Consider the following 19042-nt stretch of genomic DNA (forward strand, 5'->3'; position numbering starts at 1 on the left):
ATTAACAAACATAGCATGCTAACGTAGCCAGGGTACCTTCATTAGCTTTGGCGCTAGCTTCGTTAGCTATGGAGCTATTTTTTGTTAATTAAATATGGATTTTAAGATTTGCAAAAATGCAAACATGTATGTTACCTACTTAGCTTACATAGCTAACTTAGCTAAATTAGCTTTAGCTACGTTAGCTGCATTTATGTGTTTTCATGGAGGACAAGGGCTGTTTTCGAATTGGCCTACTGCATACTCTGCGTACTGCGTTCGACAGTAGTATGCAGTAAGACTGCTAGTTGGATGTTATTGTGTAGTATGCTTGGCCTGGTTTAGCTGGTTTCCGGTATACAGAAGTATGTCGTACCCTGGTCAATATAAAAATGACGCTACAGTGCTTCCCATCCATTTACATACAGAAAAAATCTGGGAAGTGTTTTTTATTTTATTTTTGGGGGGTTTTATATCCGTTGTTTTTAATTTAGTATGTATAGTGCACCTTTCCAGCCGTTACGAGTCGTAACGGCAAAACAAAAACAACAGTGACCCTATTACACCTTATTTTGCTATAGTACATGTTAAAAAGGTAAAGATAAAAGGTAATGGCACTTTTGTAACTGTCAGCCGCTCCGGTGAAAGTTCCAATAATACCCAACTGTAGCTGCGGCCACCGTACAAACCACGCCCCCTACGAAACACGCTCCCTACAAAACACGCCCACTTGTGCTATTAGCTTAGCTTTAGGTTAGGTTTAGCATTTTAATTTCAACTGGTTAGCTTTAGGGGTAGCTCATTGGGGTAAGTGTATAATTTTAATTAATTAGCTTCCTGGGGTTAGGTTTAGCATTTAAATTCCACTGGTTAGGGTCAGAATTAATTCATTGTATGGATCGGTGGGGCATGTTTTGTACGGAGTGTGGTATGTAGCGGCTGTGGCTGCAGCTAGACCCCTCTCGAAAGTTCTGCCGCTCTCTGCCATTACGAACTCTGACCCGGCGCTTTGCATTGTGGGAAACAGTAGGCGAAGCAGCCTGGTCTGATGCATACTGTGAAATTTTCCCGAATCAGTACGTCATCCGGGTATTTTTGGCATACTGCATACTGCATACTACATTTTGGGCAAATCAGTACACACTGCTAGTATAGCAGGTGAATTCGAAAACAGCCAAGGTTTTTCCTCTAAGCAGACTGTTTTGTTGGCTTTAAACATTTTGTAGGTTTTGCAGGTCAGGTTTTTAACTTTTAACTTTCGGTATTCTCTTACCAGTTTGTACCCAAACCAGAAGTTTAATCTGCTCTTATTTAAGTTGCATCATACTTTTTTTTAAAAAACTTATTATTTTGGGGGGCTTTTTTGCCTTTTTTTTTTTAAATAGAGGCAGGAACCATGGCGGTAGACCAGTGCATCGAGGACTGTAGTCTTTGTATATGGGCGCCTGCTCTACCCACTGAGTTAAACTGGTGCCCAAACATTGTTAGCATGTCTTTCTGTCCTGGCAGATGAGGGGTATCACAGTAGTGGTCCCACAAAATGTGAAGAGGTGCCCCTTCCCTGCCCTGACCAAGCTCCTCAAAATATTTTTTATTCCAAATGGCGACTGTTTCAGTGGAACAGTCATTTTCCAAACTGAAGCTGACATCCTCGCTGTTGTGAAATAAACAGCTTAAAGGTTCATAGGTCTTTGTCTATGCTGTTACAGAGATGAAGCGGGAATAATCAGATAATAAAAACGTTTAATCTTAACCAGCGATTCTAACTATTCGACAATAAATATTTGACAACTTTGAATGGTGCCCACACCATACAGCAGGGGCCCTTTTATTGCCTCTGCCCCTGCCCCTCAAACATTCTGCCTCCACCCCTGGTCCAATCATAAGAGTCCATTTATTCGCTAAAATCAGAGCCTTTTATTTTGATTAGTGAGTGAAAGTTGAGACAGGAGCTGTGCTAACTCTTAGCCTCCTGCACTCAGACACAGTAAAAGGATGTGCCTCTTAAATATTGACTCTCTGGTTAGTTATCGTTAGGTTGCCAGACAACTTGTGAAGCCGGCGGAGCCTCGGTGTTTAAATAGCCTGTGGGTAAACATTTCATCAGCGGATGAACACATGATTCATACGGAGAGAGTGATATTTGACGACGTTACGGACTACTTGTTGGAGGCTGCTCTTCTTCTGCTGCACAGGACACAAACTGTTTGTTTTGGCTCCAGGGGCTGAGAGATATTTGTGCGTAAAACCTGCGCTTCATTTGAGCTTCTACTCCAAGAAGAAGAAGAAGAAGAGCTGTGACAGGCGGTGGGATTGCCCTGAGTTTCTTTTTCAGCCCAATCTAATTATAAGCCGGTGACAAATACTCCAAATACAGTAGCAACCCAACTGTGATGTGGGGGTGGTGCTGAGAGAACAGCTCCAAAGTCTCCCCCCTCCTCCACCATCCCATCGTCACCCCTCTGTTGGATCGGGAGAGAGCCAGGAGAAGGACGCACAGCCTGCACTTTATGCTCCATTTCTTTCTTTCTGAACTACCATGAAGAGACAAAACGCCCGGACACTCGCCCTCATCATCAGCATCCTCACCTACCTGGTGGTGGGAGCGGCCGTGTTCGAGACCCTGGAGTCCAAGCAGGAGAAGAGCCACAAGAGGAAGCTGGACGCCAGAAAGTACGAGCTCATGCGTAAATACAACTTGACCAAAGCGAACTTCGAGGAGCTGGAGCACGTCGTCCTGCAGCTCAAACCGCACAAAGCAGGGGTCCAGTGGAAATTTGCAGGCTCCTTTTACTTCGCCATCACTGTGATAACGACCATAGGTGAGCAGCAGTTTGTTCATTAACACGTTTAGAGCTGTTTCATTAAGAAGGGATCAACAGCAGGGCCGTAAACAGGAGTGTAGACACCCGAGGGTCAGGAGCCCCCGGAGAACAGAAATAGAAAAAAATAATCAGATAAGGTGGATTTTCTGTTTTTATTTGCTTTTTAAAATGACCATACACAGTAGGAATAAAGTCAAAGTGTTAGGAATAAATTAGAAATGAGCATCAGTAATGAAATTAACAAGAACAAATCAAGTAACAAGGCATGAAATATATACTATTTTTTAAAGGAACACGCTGTTTTATTATTATTTTTTAATTTTCCTTGTTTGGTAGATTTACCTGTCTGCAGATTAGCACCTTTACCTGTTGATCATATCACCATTAACCTGACATGCCAGACTTTTTTTTTTAAATATATTTTTTACATGGATACAGGCTGTATGATGAAAGTGGTGTCTGTGCATTCAAAGGCAGGTGTACTGTCGTTTTGTGTCTTTTTACAACCTACGATGAATGAGTGGTTAAATTAAAAAATGCTGGAACACATCATTTTCTCAATAAGGAACAGAGGTAAGCTAACAAGTTAGTTTTAAAAGTAGGCCTCTCAGATGGCCTAGTGGTCTAAGGCGTGCCCCATATGAACTGTCGAACCGGGCTCGATTCCGACCTGTGGTCCTTTTCCGCATATCTCTCATCCCTGTTTCCGATTTTCTCTGCTGTCCTCCTCTATCAAGGCATTAAAAGCCCAAAAATAAAGCTTTGAAAATAAACAAAAAGTAGCGCTACCCAACACTGAAAATTAGGTAATAGATATGCGCAGCTCCATTAGTAACCTGAGCTCACAAGTCAGGCAGGCACAGCTGTAGTTTATTAACGTTGGAGCTTGTTGGTGGATAAAACTCATGCTGAGGCCAGTAGCAAGAAGAGCAAAATCATTCTCTGCCAAGAAAAGCTTTTAATGTGGTTCTTTGCTCATTATTAAATAAAGAAATACAGTCCCGTTCTGATAAAACTGCTGCTAGACTATGGCTACGTACCAGCTTATCACTACACTGACACCAGTTATTGCTATAAGCTTCCAGTACAGCAAAACCCCATCTATAGCTGCCGCCTTATTTTTGGCTGACAGCTGAGGTCATGAGGTCAGATTTTTCTGAAAAGTTCTGCCTTCCAAAACGCTTTCTTTGGTTGTATTCCCAGAATGTCAAATATTTTCATGCAATGAATATATGAGTTGATCTGGCATGTCAGGTTTGCTGCCGACAGGGATTTATGTTTGAAACTTTATGGGCCTTCAGTTGTCAACCCACAGACATTAGGGACAGCACAATTATACGTACACCCAAAACACTAATCACTCTGCCAGAAGACACACTTCAGTCTGGCATTTCAACAGGCATATACTAGGTTTTAAACTAGTCTTATTTCAAATGACGCTGAGTGGTCTGGTCCGTTTTAGAACCTGGCACAGTTCTTTCAAATTGGAGCTTTTTCAATTGTAGCAATAAACTCAGATGCAGCTATAATATAGTACCAAGTTTATCAGACCTATGCCACATTTCTTTATTAAAACAAGAGTAAAGAACCACACTGAAATATGTTGCATGTCTCCAGACCAACCTCAGCATCAGTTTTATCCACCAACATGCCCCTTCATTCCTAGACTACGGCAGCACCTGTCTGTCAAACTCACTTTAAGAATGGCGCTGCTCATTCCTACTATGCATTTTGTCTTGTGGCCGTGATTGGCCAATACTAAAAGTGATGGAACGTTCGTCCAATCACCTTCTGATAATTTTTTTAAAAAGTCCTGCCCTTCCCAAATGCTTTGTGTAGAAGATTTCCCAGATGAATGTGAGCTATATCCATGCAGTAGATACTGTATATGAATCTGGTGTGTCAGGTTAGAAAAAAAACCTCATTCAGAAAACAATAAGTCAGCTTCATCTCTACCACCACATACTAAAGACCTAAATGCATTATTGTAACAATAATAAAGTAATAAAACATGTTATTCTGTCATGATTCACTCAGTGTAACAGAAAGTTTTACTCATGTTTGGACATGTTTTAATGCTAATATTGTTGAGCTATTATATCATTAGTTTTTAAAAGTAGGGCAGACTGTCACCTTCAACACTGCAGTTCTACACTGGGTGTGTGACTAGATTGCTTAACATTTAGACTTACTGTAACAGAAAGACAATTTTAGTCTCTTTTAGGGAAGAGAAACTGCACGAAGGTCCTTTTTAAAAAAAAACAAAAAAAAAAAGACAACCCTCCCCCTCCTCAAGGCTGACTATGGGCCTGTACTCCTCTGTCTGACCTGATTTAAGGCTTAAAAAGCCCCAAAAAGACATTCTTAAAAAGGCATCAAACTTAGCACAAATGTGCACTAAGTCTCAAGGATGAACTTATCAAATGTTAGAGGTCAAAGGTCAAGGACATGTTTATCCCTTGCTCATGAACACAATATCTCAAGACACCTGGGGGTTTTCTTTAAACTTTCCACATGTATACATGCTGAATCAATCATGACCTGAGAGGATTTTTTTTACATCAAATGTCAAAGGTCAGTGGGCCTCATGGTCAGCCCTTGCTGATATGATTGCTAGGGGTGAGCAATTTCAATTTAAATCATAATTTTGGCCTCCCATGATTCTAAAAACAAGATAATCTTGATTAAACTTTCCCTGTGCTGCATGTTGTGTTACGCTTGTTTGTCCATTGCTTTTGTCATGTGTTGAATGTTTCAGTGTTTCTTATATTTTGACCATAAAGGTTTTTTTCTTTATTATTATTATTTAGCAGTATTTTTGTATACAGAACTGTGCAGAACTTTAGGCATGTTTGGACAAAAAACTGAAGCTGAATTAAGGCGTGTTATGGTGAGAAAGCCCATGTGAGGCCACCACTGGGCAGGAAGGAGGATTGACACAACCCAGCTCATGCTGTGGATGCCCTTGCATATTACCAAGGGCATGGGGAAATCATTTGTATAAAGAAGAGTGGAGTAAGGGGTGGGTAAGCACGGCCTAGGGTACAGTCAGGCCGGGTAGTGAGGTTGCCACAAACCCCTGTTCATGAGGATTTCCCAAGGACCTGAAAACCGCCGATGGTCCGGTGTTCTGCTAGGGGTGGAAAGGCCCGAACAGATGATGAACAGAGATGTTGTTAAGTTTGACCTTGGCTGCACATGTGTCGAAATGTGTCTAGCTTGACTCTGGTCATGCATATTTGTACTTTGCATTATCACATGCACTTTTCATGTACAGTATATGTCTCTCTCTTTTTTTTTTAAATTACATTGCACAGGTTTTAAATGTGTGTTGGGTGTGAGTGTGTTTGCCTGTATGCAAGTGTCTGTGTAGATGAAGGTATGCCTGTCTGTACTGATGTGGTTATGCATGTGTTATTTCTTTTATTTATTTATTTATTTGATGTTTATTTGTATAGGGACAAGTATATAGCAAGTAAACCGTTGCCACACACTACAGCATTTGTAGCTTGAGCTAATTTGCAATGCCTGTCCCTAGCTGTGCTTTTAAAATACATAAAATTCCTAAATACACACAAACAGTCACAACATTAAAATGGCAACAAATTCACACAAAACAAGAACAATGTTACAGAGACAAAACACAAGGACATAAAATACATAATCAAACAATAGCACAAAGTTAGAAAGGAAGTGCATAATCATCCATGACTGTAAGACTGAGTCCTCTTTAAAAACTGCTTCAGTCCAAGTTTAAATTTAAACTTATTCATTTGAACAGTTAGTTTGTGTATTTAGCTGTTTCTCAGTGGGAGCTCAGCTTAGTTGTGCTCCTTCTCATATAATCACATGTGGTTTAGAATGACAATAAAAAATCCTTCAACCCTCTCGATGTGGCACATCAGGCCCCGTGGTGACTCCTCAGCGCCCTACATGCCTAAAAACTGCTGCAAAGAACTGTCCACTTATTTTTTGTTTTCATTTATTTGACCCACTGCTGCACTTTCCCATTCAGCAAATAGAAACATTGTGGAGGTGTTTAACCAGCAGGAAGTTTTAGTTTCTTTTATCAGGGTTTATGCAGGGCCTTAAAAAATATTAATCATTGAGAAATGAATTGAGCAAAAATAAAAGCTTTTAAAAAGTATTAAAAGTCTTGAATGCAAGTCTTACATTTTTCAGTTGTTTAATTTTTTACATTCATTAAAGAGGTCATGGCCTTTTGTTTTAATTTTAATCACAATGAGACTGGAGACTGAATGAACTCCTCCAGATCTGGCGTCACCATAGTGTGGTGAATGTGCAGGTCACAACTTGTCCACGCGAGCGTTTTGGAGTTGTTGGATTGTGTATTTGATGAGTTTGATGAGGGAAAGCAAAAAATACCGCCTGCTTCCATGGCGTTAGCTGTGCAGCTGGTATATCGGCCCCTCCAGATCTAGAAACAGCTCGCACCGACAACTAAAGGAAACGAACCTATTACTAAGACTATAGGAATTATGGCAATGGGCGAATTTGCCAAAATGTTGAAGTATCCCTTTAATGATAGCACTGCTTGCATCTAAGAGAACACTTTATTTCCACACTGCAACAACAAATACTAACTTATCACATTTATTTCTGACACTCTGCTCAAATCATGCATGTAACTTTAACCAATGTAACCGGGTTTTAACCCTTAGAGGTCCACTGGCTATTTTGCCATTTTGTTTTGACAAAATGTACACCATGCTCACGCTTGGTATAATCTTTTCTGCACTACCTTAACTTTATAAAATGAAAACTATATATTTTTTTAAGTTTAATTTATTGTATTAGATATTGGACCTCCTGAAAACACAACACCCTGCAAAAATGGGGTTTTAAAAATTGCTATTTAAAAGAGTATATTGTCATTTTTACAAAGAAATTACAAAATGCTGAAATTATGAAAAAATACTAGTGCCAGTCTTGTACAACATGGTCCACTGTCCCCTCTGTGTAACATTAATTTTTATATCAAATTAAAATGATCATATTTCCTGTTTTACTTGGCCTATTGACGTCAAACAAAAACTCAAAGAAAGCTTAAAGATCATGCTTTCCACGAAAAGTGGTTGCAATTCAAAATGTGGCTTTGTTTTCATGCTGCAATGTGGCAAAAGCAGTGCATGATGAAATAATACTAGCATGATTATGGACCCCTAAGGGCTACAATATATTTAGGGTCTTGAGAGTCCAAATGGCAGGACTCAGACAAGCTTATTAAATAAAATTTATTATCAAAGAGCTATTTAGTTGTTACATAGCACTGTTTAATAAACCTTTTTTCCAGGAATAATTTGAATTTTACTGTTTTTCTCAGTTTTACTGCCTTAAGTAATGTCAAACAGGTATACAACAGTTCAGCTTGTCCAGTAAGATAGTCCAAACTGATGCTATATGTTTATGATTTTCATGCATAAATCATGTCAGAGTTAAGAAGTCATTCCAGGCTTCCTAGCAGACAAGAACAAAGCAGAAATCCTTTTCCTTTTGTGCAAACAGAATATTTTTCATGTCTGCTGTTTAGAGAGGACTTAAAGGATTAGTGGAGTCGTCAGAAGAGCCGTAAGAAAACACCTCTGGGTTTTTAAAGACTGACGGTATTTATCTACGGGACAATCAAAAGCTTAGCTCTGTGACAGGAATCAGAACCAGGAACAATCAAGGCCACTGTGAGGTAAACCCAAAAGATCCTCGATAAGAAAATGAGAAGCTTTGTACGAAGATTTTCATCCCCATGTGGACGGATCTTTGGATCAGTTCAATCATTTTCTGTAACTTTCTCTCCTGTGAGGACGTCTACATCCTGTCTCTCTTTGTGTTATTGTTTCAGACCAGTACTTTTCTGGCTCCTTTAGATATTCTTAAGGTTTTCAGGCCTTTTCAAAAAAAGCAGTGACAACCTTCAATGCAGCTGGAAGGTACAGACATAATCAAGCAGATCCAACAGACCAAACCGGCGGGAGCTACAGGTGTGGTTTAGTTGGTACAACTGCAAGCCTGTAAAAAATGGCAGCCAATGAAGAGATTTGCGTCAATGCTGATATAGTGGCAGTTTGATCTGTTTGATCTGATCGGAACGTCTTTTTTTTTTTTTTCTTTAAGAAGAACAAAGAAAGCAGGGTGCAAGTCGAAGCTAGAGCTTTAACTTTCCTCCATTTCCACTGATTCCTTACTGCTGCTTTAACTTCCTGACCCCCATCCGACATCCGTGCATCCTTGTATGAATCATTGAATAAAAAAACCTCTGGAGAAATGTGGTATAGTTTCTTCCCAAGAGCAATGTTTCACTCTTTAGTGCCAGAGAAATTCACTGAGACTTCAGGATTTAAATGTTTTTGCTATTTGTCAGCTATAGTTTCTCTGCAGATGACGTCCGCTACAGCAGAGAACTGTCCTTGGGGGGCAAGTCATGATTTCTGCATAGGAAAAATAAAACAAAGTGTTTGGAGTGGTTTATGAATATGCCAAGCTTTCAAATTGCAGAGGTAAAACAGAACAACCAGCTCATGATAAAACGGCAGCAGTCAGAAATAAAAAAGCCTCTGTCTACAGCCTGGATGAGCGGCTCCTGAACGGCTCTTCATCTGGTACCGGCTCTTCACTGTTGCCACTTTGCACCAAATTAGCCAGATTTTAACCCGTTTTCATCACTTTTCCCACCAATTTTTCCAATAACACATTTTTTGCCACCTAAAACCCTTTTTTATCTTTTTAAAACCCTTTCTACCACTTTTTTCTGCCTGTTTTTGCCACTTCTAAACCAAATCTTGACACTCTCCACCTATTGTTGGCTCTGTTGACCCATTATTGCCAATATTAATCCCTCTTTACCACTTTTACTCCACATTTCACAATTTTATATACCCATTTTTGCCAGTTTAACCCATTTCTGCCTATTTCTGCCTCAGCTAACCATTTTTTGCCAGTTTATATCAATTTTTCATCCCATTTCACCAAATTTCCACCTATTTTTGCCGCTTGAATGCCATTGCAGCCACTTTTTAATCTCCTTTTACCACTTAATATGCCTTTAATGCCACTTTAACCGATTCTTGCCATTTTATGGTTATTTTTTTGCCACTTTTATCTATTTTTAGCACTTCTAACCATTTCTGCTACTTTTAAAATCCAATTTCACCATGTTTCCCACCATTTTTTTGCAATTATTAACCCATTTTAACTATTTTAAATGTATTTTAATTCTGTTTTAACAAACAACAATTTACATTTTTTTGAGGACTACTTACTACACAAATGAATTAAAATGATATTTGTTTTTTTGATAAGAGTGGTTATTAATCAGGTTAAATATAAAATACCACAGCTTAACTTTACAGTGGACCATGATTTTGCTGGCCCCCAGTTTGGCTGGGACCCAGAAAGCTCTCCCATTTCTCCCCCTAATGGACAGCCTTGTCTGCACATGACTATGCTAGAATGTGTATGGCTGTGTTCAGCCACCTTCAGGTGCAGTGGGGGTCCCTGGTCTCTGGAACCTTTATTTTGGGGGTCACGGGCTGAAAAGGTTTAAAACCACTGCTCCAGACTCTTGTCTCTCTTTATCCGGTTGGACGACACTATTGATCGCCACCATGCTGGTTAAACTGTGTTAAAAATCGCTTTTTGTAAAGTGTGGGGATGGTATTCAATTGATATAGAAATTTTCAGATGATAATTGCAACACACAGGTCCGTTTAGATCAGTGTTAATTTTGTCAACTAAAACTATGACTAAAACTATTCTTCAACAGCCTTTTTACAATGAAAAACTAAACTAAGACTAACAAAATAGATCTGTGATGACTAAAATTGACAAAAAATAAGTTTAGTTTTCGTAAAGATGACTAAAACTAGACTACAATGTAATGTAGTTTTCATTGGACATTCAAAATCCATGATATCCATGAATCCATGAAAAAAATGTGAGGACTTTTTATGGACTAAAACTAGACTAAAACTTAAAAGGGTAGAAATGACTAAAATGTGACTAAAATACATTTCATTTAAAGACTAAAACTAAGACTAAAATTAAAAATAGCTGCCAAAATTAACACTGATTTAGAGAAGTGGTTCTCAACTGGTCTAGCGTCAGGACTCACCACCAAATCCTTAACAGCAAATCAGGACCCCAAAATTCTCACATTTTGCAATCATATCTGTTTTTAATGAAAAATGGTGCAGTTTGGATCAGAGATGGAACAAAAGATGTAGAGAAACAAAGAGACTGGACAAACCCTTCAAAATTAAAGCACATCACAGCCTCGTATACACATTCATGACCCACTGAAAATGGATATGTGACCCGTCAGTTGAGAACCACTGATTTAGAGCTGTAAAGTGCTAACTTTCCTCTGTTCCCATTCATTCCTAATGGCCGTACCCCACTTCCTGATCCACAACGCATTTGGGGTCATCTGGATCACATGACTGGAAAGAACCTATGGGCTCGCAGCTTTTCCAAGTGTTTTGTTGCCTTTTCAGCGTTAACACTAACATGTGTCTCAACCATGGCTCCTTGGAGCCCCCCTACATGTACCTAAGAAAAGCTGAGCTCCCCCAAAGGCCCACACGAACAGGAAAAGTGACTTACTGTTGTCAAAAATCAACATCAGTTTTAACGGTTTCATTTATAAAAACCCGAAAAAATACGTATGCATGTTTTTCTTACCAAAAGATCTTTGTACAGACTATGCAGTAACTGTTTATCACGGTTTTAGTCAAAATGTGCACAACGGAATTTGTGCAACTTTAGAGCAAATAAAGCCTGGGATCTTTGGCGCCCCCCCTAGGGGGTCCTGGACCCCAGGCTGGAACTAATGATTGCCTCTCAATGCTGATAGTTTCTGAAAGATGTCCCATCAAAATTATTATAAAAATGATGTATGCTTCTGCATCAAAGATATCAGAACTGTTGCTTGAAAATGTCTAAATTGTGTGTAATTGTTAATAAAACACCTTTTAGGTATTTGATACCATGTCTACAGTATTTGCTCAGAGTGTGTCAGCAGTATGAGGCCATTTCCAGGTTATTAAAGTGAAAAAAGGCTGTGAGATGACTTCACTTTACAACATCTCAGCTCAGAGCTGTGTGGGAGGTAAAAATAAATCTCTAATTCACAACAATGAAGCTAAGACAGATGGTGTGATTGGATTCTCCATTAATAGGAGGATTCAGAAGCAGACAGAAGAAATTAAAGTTTCCTGAATGAAGTTTGATGTTGAACTGGTTTCTTACAGCCCAGAATGATCCCCCAGCTTTAAAAACATCAGATTGAGTGTTAAAAGTGTCTGAGGTGTTAATCTGTCTCCTCCCCCAGGTTACGGCCACGCGGCGCCCAGCACCGACTCAGGGAAAGTGTTCTGCATGTTCTACGCCCTCCTGGGGATCCCGCTCACCCTGGTCATGTTCCAGAGTCTGGGCGAGCGCATCAACACGCTCGTCAGATACCTGCTGCACCAAGCCAAGAAGTGCCTGGGAATGCGTCAGACCGAGGTCTCCATGGCGAACATGGTGACGGTGGGCTTCTTCTCCTGCATGAGCACGCTCTGTGTGGGGGCCGTGGCGTTCTCGCAGTGCGAGGGATGGAGCTTCCTCCACGCCTTTTACTACTGCTTCATCACGCTCACCACCATCGGGTTTGGGGACTACGTGGCTCTGCAGAGGGACGACGCGCTGCAGAACGACCCTCGCTACGTGGCGTTCTGCTTCGTCTACATCCTCATGGGGTTGACGGTGATTGGAGCTTTTCTGAACTTGGTTGTTCTTCGCTTCCTGACCATGAACACCGAGGATGAGCGAAGGGATGCCAAGCAGAGAGCTTTAATGTCCGTTATGAAGCCCCGAGGAGAGGTGGCTCGCTTATTACCCGTGTCCACGTCGACCACGTCCACGCCTGTAGCAGAAGACACGACCAAGGCCAGAGATTTAAAAGGTGCTTACACCGAGGTGCTGCATTTCCAGACTATCTGCTCCTGCTTGTGGTACAGGAGCAAAGAGAAGCTGCAGGGCTCTACCATGATCCCTCAGGAGCTGACGTTCTCAGATGCGTACCTGCAGCAGAACAGTAACTGTCCTCACTACATCGAGCCCGGATCTACAGGCTGCGTTTGCAGTCCACGCCAGTGCTCTAGCATCAGCTCCATAACCACGGGCCTACACGCCCTCTCTCCCTTCAGGTTCTTTAAGAGACGCAGCTCCGTTTAGCCTTTTGATACAGCAGATTTCACTTCAGCACAATGTGTCTATACTGCCAAGTGGACAGCAGATACTTGGCAGGCCTCGCAGCAAAGACGTGGCTGCAGAGCGGTTGTTTGTGGTGCTATAATCCCAGCAAACCAACAGTAGGACACACAAAGGGAAAAGCACATACAGTACTGTAAACAACACCGTCTTACACAAATACTTCAGAGAGCAAAGCAAGCAATCTTTTGACTTGAGGTTGATTATTCAGGGCAGGCCTGTGTGCTTAGACAAATCATGTAAGACGCAGCAGAGACGGTGCTGCTTGGGCCGGTTCAGGTCGAGACAACATGCAAAAAAAAAAAAGGAATAAAAAACAAAAACCTCCTGGACAGAAGTTCTGCAGTAAGTTCTGCTGATCTGAGATGTACTTCTTCAGGTTTTAGTTTATTACTTGGGCATTTGCGTGATTCTTAAAGACATTTCCCATTAGGATTTGGAAGTTATGCAGACAAGTTGCCTTAAAAACTCTGATTGAAACAAATCGTGATTGTCTACTAAAGCTGACACACTAATAACTCCATGTGACTCACTCCCTGGGTGGCTGCCTCCGTTATTGTGATTTCTCTCTGCCCAAATTTGCTCCAGCATCAGTCACAAACATGGCAAAGTTATGTAACGTCACAAGTGGACAAGTTCAAAACATCACGATGGCAAACCCCAACATGGTAAAAACGGCATTAGGTAAGCGGCACAAATATCTCAAGTAGACTCTCAGCGGGAACGAATGAAAAACACTCGACAGGAACAACACTACAAAGCTTTAAATAAATATAACCAGTAGGATTAATTAACAGCGTCAGAGCTTTACTAATCTGCTGTTTATAGGAAGTTTAAGTAGAGACCCTTCAGCACACTTTGGTCTAAGAGTCAGTCCAGAACCAGAGCTGGTCTTCTTCTTGGGTTAATCAATGTGAAGCTTTCATGAGTCCTTCAGGAGTCAAAGAAGATGAAATCAGGGTCCCGTTTCACAGCTATGGTGCCTATAAAAAAGAATTCATCACCCCTGGAACAGTCATGGTCAGTATTATTAGGCGTTTTTGACTGAAACAAATCCAGAATTAAAAAAAAATAAATAAGTGACTGCATTAATAATCACCCCCTTAGTCACCTTTGGCTTTGCTAAACTACTTAAGCTCTGTCTGGTGCGAAAAACCTCTTCAAAGTCTGTCCACAAATTCCCTTTCAAATTGAGGTCTGAGCTTTGACTCTGCCACTCCAGAACATTCTCCTCGTGATCTTTCGACCGTTTCTGTGTAGCTTTAGCTGTCTTAAATCTTCCCCCAGCTGTAGTTCAGTTCTCTTGCAGACTGAATAAGATTGTCCTCAAGGATTTTTCATTTTACCCTCTACATTAACAAGCCTTCCAGGTTTCTCAGAAGCACCCCCACAGCATGATGCTGCCACCACCATGCTTCACAGTGGGGATGGTGTGGGGAGCTTCCCCCACTTGACCATGAAGTCTCCCTCATGCGTTTTTGTGAACTCTTGTCTAAATTGAATCTGAGGTCCCATCTACATGGAGACGAATTCAGGAGTATACGCAAAAGTTTTTTGTCGTATCGGCATTTCATCCCCATGGAAACGACCTTTTAGGTGACTGTAAACGATACTTTCTGAAAACGGGTCTCAGAGTGCATAAATCCGTAAACGACTACGGTTTCGTCTCCGTGCGGACGGCTATCCACATCTTTCTTGAAATGATTACGTCACACACAGCGTAACTCTCTTAAGACGCCTGTGCAGGTCCAACCAAAACAACAATGGCTGATTACAGGGTTGTGTTCGTGCTACAGAAGCTACTGAGCTTGTTGTGGCTTTTACAGCAAAATCTGATGCTCCTCTACCACCACCACGAAACGCATACACAATATGTTCTTAAATCCAATGCGGAGAACAACCAGAAAGGCAACTAGAAGAAAGTTTGTCTCAATTTTCTGTGATGTTCTTCTTCTCTTCTGGTGCATTTCCGTGGCAGCAACACAGCGCCACGTACAGGCTTGGCATATGCACTACAGCGTTTTCAGTCGTTTTAGTGGTTCCGTGTTTATGCGGATATTTCCTGAAACTATCCCGTCTTTACAGAAAACCTTTTCAAAACGTAACGGCAATATATCTTTTTTGTCTCCGTGTGGACAGGGCCTGAGTTTTCTTCAACACTGGCTTTCTCTTTGCTGCTCTCCCATAAAGCTCTGACTGGTGAAGAACCCGGCCAACAGTTGTTGTCTGCAGAGTCTCTCCCATCTCAGCTGCTGAAGCTTGGAACTCCTTCAGAGTAGTCTTGGGTGTCTTGGTGGACTCTCTCACTAGTCTCCTTCTTACACGGTCACACAGTTTGTGAGGTTAGCCTGATCTAGGTAGATATACAGTGCTTAACAAATTTATTAGACCACCTGTCATATTTGTCTCAGAGACCATCCAGCATCATGAAGTGTTTTAATGCGAACTCTATCATTGTCAGTCAGCTCTCCACATTTTACCATTTTGAACAGGAATGAGGAATTTCAAACTGAATTCACCCAAATTTGAGCCGGCTCACTGGGCTTCTCTGAGAAGTCAGAAATTAATCAAGCATAACATTCAACCACTAAAACTCACTTTTCTGTTCAGGAATGCAAGTAAACAACTATAATTTGACATATTAATCAAGAAATAATAATGTGCTTTACTATTTTTTCAGTTTTTTTGTAAATCAGTAAATTTGAAAATTCATGGATAACAATTATTATTATATTTTAGCCTTAAAAGTATTATTTGGGTTAAAGAGCTCCTACATATCAGTGTATTAACCATTGCAGAAACATAAAAAATGATTTTGGTAATTACCAGTGCTGTTAATTTAGGGCAGCTGTGGCATAAACCTTACTTTGGGTGGTGGTCTAATAAATTTGTTAAGTACTTTACATGTCTTGATGATGGATTTAACTGAGCTCTGAGGGATGTTCAGTGTCTTGGATTTTTTATTTGCATCCACCACTAGTTTAACATTTTCTCTGAGTTGCTTGGGGTGTTCTTTTGTCTTTATGGTGTAATGGTAGCCAAGAATATTGATCAACCAGTGACTGGACCTTCCAGACACAGGTGTCTTAATACTGCAGTCACCTTAGACACATTTACTGCACTCAGGTGATCAGTCACTTGTTCTACATCACAGATTTTTATTTAAATGAAATTGCTTTATAGAAATCTGTTTTCAGTTTGATATTTAAGAGGGTTTTTTTTTGTCAAAAAGGCCAAATAATATTGACCATGATTGATTTATTTAACTCATAAAACGGTTAAAACATTAAAGGAGGTGAATGTATATTATAGGCTCTGTATGAGTCTGTTATGTCTTAAATTATGGTGTTAAATCCACAGTTAACCCTACGCTGAAACTAGTAAAGATGTCTTAAGTTGTGTCATTGTTTGGTTACACAACATAGGAGCAATATTTCATGTCAAATTTATTATAAAAGTGGAGCTAGATAAGCCTTTATATGTCCAACTTTTTATTTATCCATATAGATACAACAAAAATATTCCCAGTAAGATAAAATAGACACAATTATTTAGCTTTAGCAAAGCTAGCATGCCTGTTTTGTCTTAGGATAAAGCTAGCACCTGTCCTTGTTTTTGAACTGAGCTAAGCTAACACAGTGCAGATTCATATTTAGGATGCAGACAGGAGAGTTGCTCCACAAGCTTTTATGCAACAATTAGCAAACTAACTAAACAAATAATGGAAGCAAATATGCAAATTCATCCTTATTCAGAGTGCTTTAGTTAGCACGCTTAGCTGAGCTAGCATAGCCTCCAGGCACAAAGTCTTTACATAAAAGACATGGCAGTGGAGTCAGTCCTCAGACTCTTAGCTAGAAAACAAATACGTTTCTCCTGTATTAGCTGACCATGACCATTATTATCAAAGTTTCAGGGATTAACCCTTTTCTCTCATTTAACCTGAAGGACCGTGAGTCTTCACAGAACTAAACACCCAGATAAGAAGTTTTCAGCTCTGTTCAAATAACATCTGGATCAAACGGCGCAGACGAACTATTCTTAGGATCAGTTTGGAGTGGCAGATGGGAGTGAGTTTTCGGTGTTTGGACAAAGGATCCAAGGCTTCTTGTCAGTCACACACAATATGGAACGGTAGACGTAGTCTCAGTGATTGACAGAGGAAGGGGAATAATGCACCATCAGATACTATTCCTCAGTTATAGACCTATTTTGGTATTAGGCAGCGTATTTTCTCTGGAGACAATTCAACGTGACATCATGTTTATTTTAGACTGCAGTGAGTTAGTTTCTTATAAGGAGATCTTTCTTCCACATGAGGGATTTGCTTTATTCACATAACAACCTTTCTGATAAAGGAAGAGTTACGGTCCAGGAAATAGTGAAGGTGGCAGTAAAGCAATGTGAAAAGAGTAGTTAGTAGTCATAAAAGGGCACAAAACTCCCTTAATGTAGTTTTTACTGCTACTGCTGATCTTGACTACTTAATATACACACTAATGGGGATGCTCATGGGGTCAAGCACATTTCTGAGGCCAGAAGACTGTATACAAAGATGGACGTTATGACAGCTGCCTGTAAGTGAACCCAAAACATTTAGAGCTCCCCCTACTGACTGGTCGCAGTATAGGTCATTATTCCTGTTTATAAAAATTGCATTTTTGGGGTGATATATCCAGTTTTGGGCATTTGGATACCAGGTGGTAATCTCAATGCTTTTTGCTAGCTCAGACTGCATGCAGAGGTGGTCTGGGATGCCCTCTTTTTGACTGGAGTCTCTGTGTAGATGCAAAGCATGCTGGCACGCATTAAAGACCACCCTTTTAGCTTACATGATCCGGGATATTCTGCTTGTAAACAAAAAAGCATGGCTTCATCAATGCCAAAGTGATGGGAATTGCGAATGACAAAAATGAGGGAGAAAAGTGGTTAAAGGTGCGCCACTAGCCTCTAAATTTTGGATATTTTATCCACATTCATTCCCATCATCAGCATCTTCACTGCACAAAGCATGTTGGGATACAACCACAGTAAGAGAGCCACAGTACTGATGTCAGGGATGTTGTTTGCATAAGTAGCAGGTAAATGGGCTAAGTAACAGGTGCATAATGGGGACTAAGGCGCAGCCATTTGGTATCTGAATGCCTTAAATCACGGGTGTCCAAACTATGCATCTCGATCGGGGCATTTGTAGGAAGGATGTACTAGTGCATGACATTCTAGTGGACAGATGGTGACAATATGCAAGTTAAAAATAATTTAAAAAGGGAAAAGGGGTCTGCAAATATACTTAGGTGGCTTTGAATAAACCTGCGTGGCCCACCCTAGGTTTGTCAGCACGTAGGAAACACTAGACCGCCTGAGGGTTCTCTGATTATCTGTGAGGTACAGGCAGGTGTGTTTAGGTTAGAATAAAGGCAGGACAAAACAACAGCTCAGCTGATGCTAATATGGGATGCTGGTCTGATACTGTCTCAAATAACTGGATAAAAGGGAGCTACCTCACTAACATGGTCAGTCTTGTCTTTTACAATAGCATAATGTCAGACTGAACAGTCACCTCTTCAGGCTGGTGGTAATTCATATCAGAAGAATTGAATCCCTGATGCAGTCAGACAGTGATCAGCAGGTTTAAAAGACTGCTGTTGGAGCCACAGATTTAATAATATTATGGTTCTAACTTGCAACTTAAAATCATGATATAATTCAACAGGGATGCACAATGTTATCTGCATGGTATCTGTATCAGCAGATATGGAAATTGACTGCAAATATTGGCTGTATGTACGAATGAATTTGTGCATTTTTATGCAGGACCTACAGACCTACATCAGCTAAAGTGTTTCTTTGGTCAGCCTCATTCCTTAAACTTTAGGTTTTGTTTTCAGGATTGAAGTTTTGGGTCTGAACTACATTTTATATGATAGGAATGCACTGTATTGGATTTTTGCTGATATTCTATATGCAGGTAT

General features: G+C 40.4%; 1 protein-coding gene across 1 annotated transcript; it reads left to right on the plus strand.

Moving 5' to 3' along the window:
- The first annotated feature begins 2518 nt into the window (after positions 1 to 2518).
- kcnk3b (potassium channel, subfamily K, member 3b) lies at positions 2519 to 14388 on the plus strand. The gene is made up of 2 exons (XM_041812426.1): positions 2519 to 2801; positions 12148 to 14388. Exons 1-2 carry the CDS (start codon positions 2519 to 2521, stop codon positions 13032 to 13034), a joined length of 1170 nt encoding a protein of 389 aa, XP_041668360.1. The 3' UTR covers positions 13035 to 14388.
- Positions 14389 to 19042: the final 4654 nt, after the last annotated feature.

The sequence above is a fragment of the Cheilinus undulatus genome, linkage group 18 (genome assembly GCF_018320785.1).
Source record: "Cheilinus undulatus linkage group 18, ASM1832078v1, whole genome shotgun sequence".
Taxonomy (NCBI): Eukaryota; Metazoa; Chordata; class Actinopteri; order Labriformes; family Labridae; genus Cheilinus; species Cheilinus undulatus.

Excerpts from the sequence above, each read along its gene's own strand:
- kcnk3b (XM_041812426.1), top strand. The coding sequence starts at position 2,519 with ATGAAGAGACAAAACGCCCGGACACTCGCCCTCATCATCAGCATCCTC. Across the intron at positions 2,802-12,147 it reads CACTGTGATAACGACCATAG|GTTACGGCCACGCGGCGCCC; the intron begins GTGAGCAGCAGT and ends CTCCTCCCCCAG.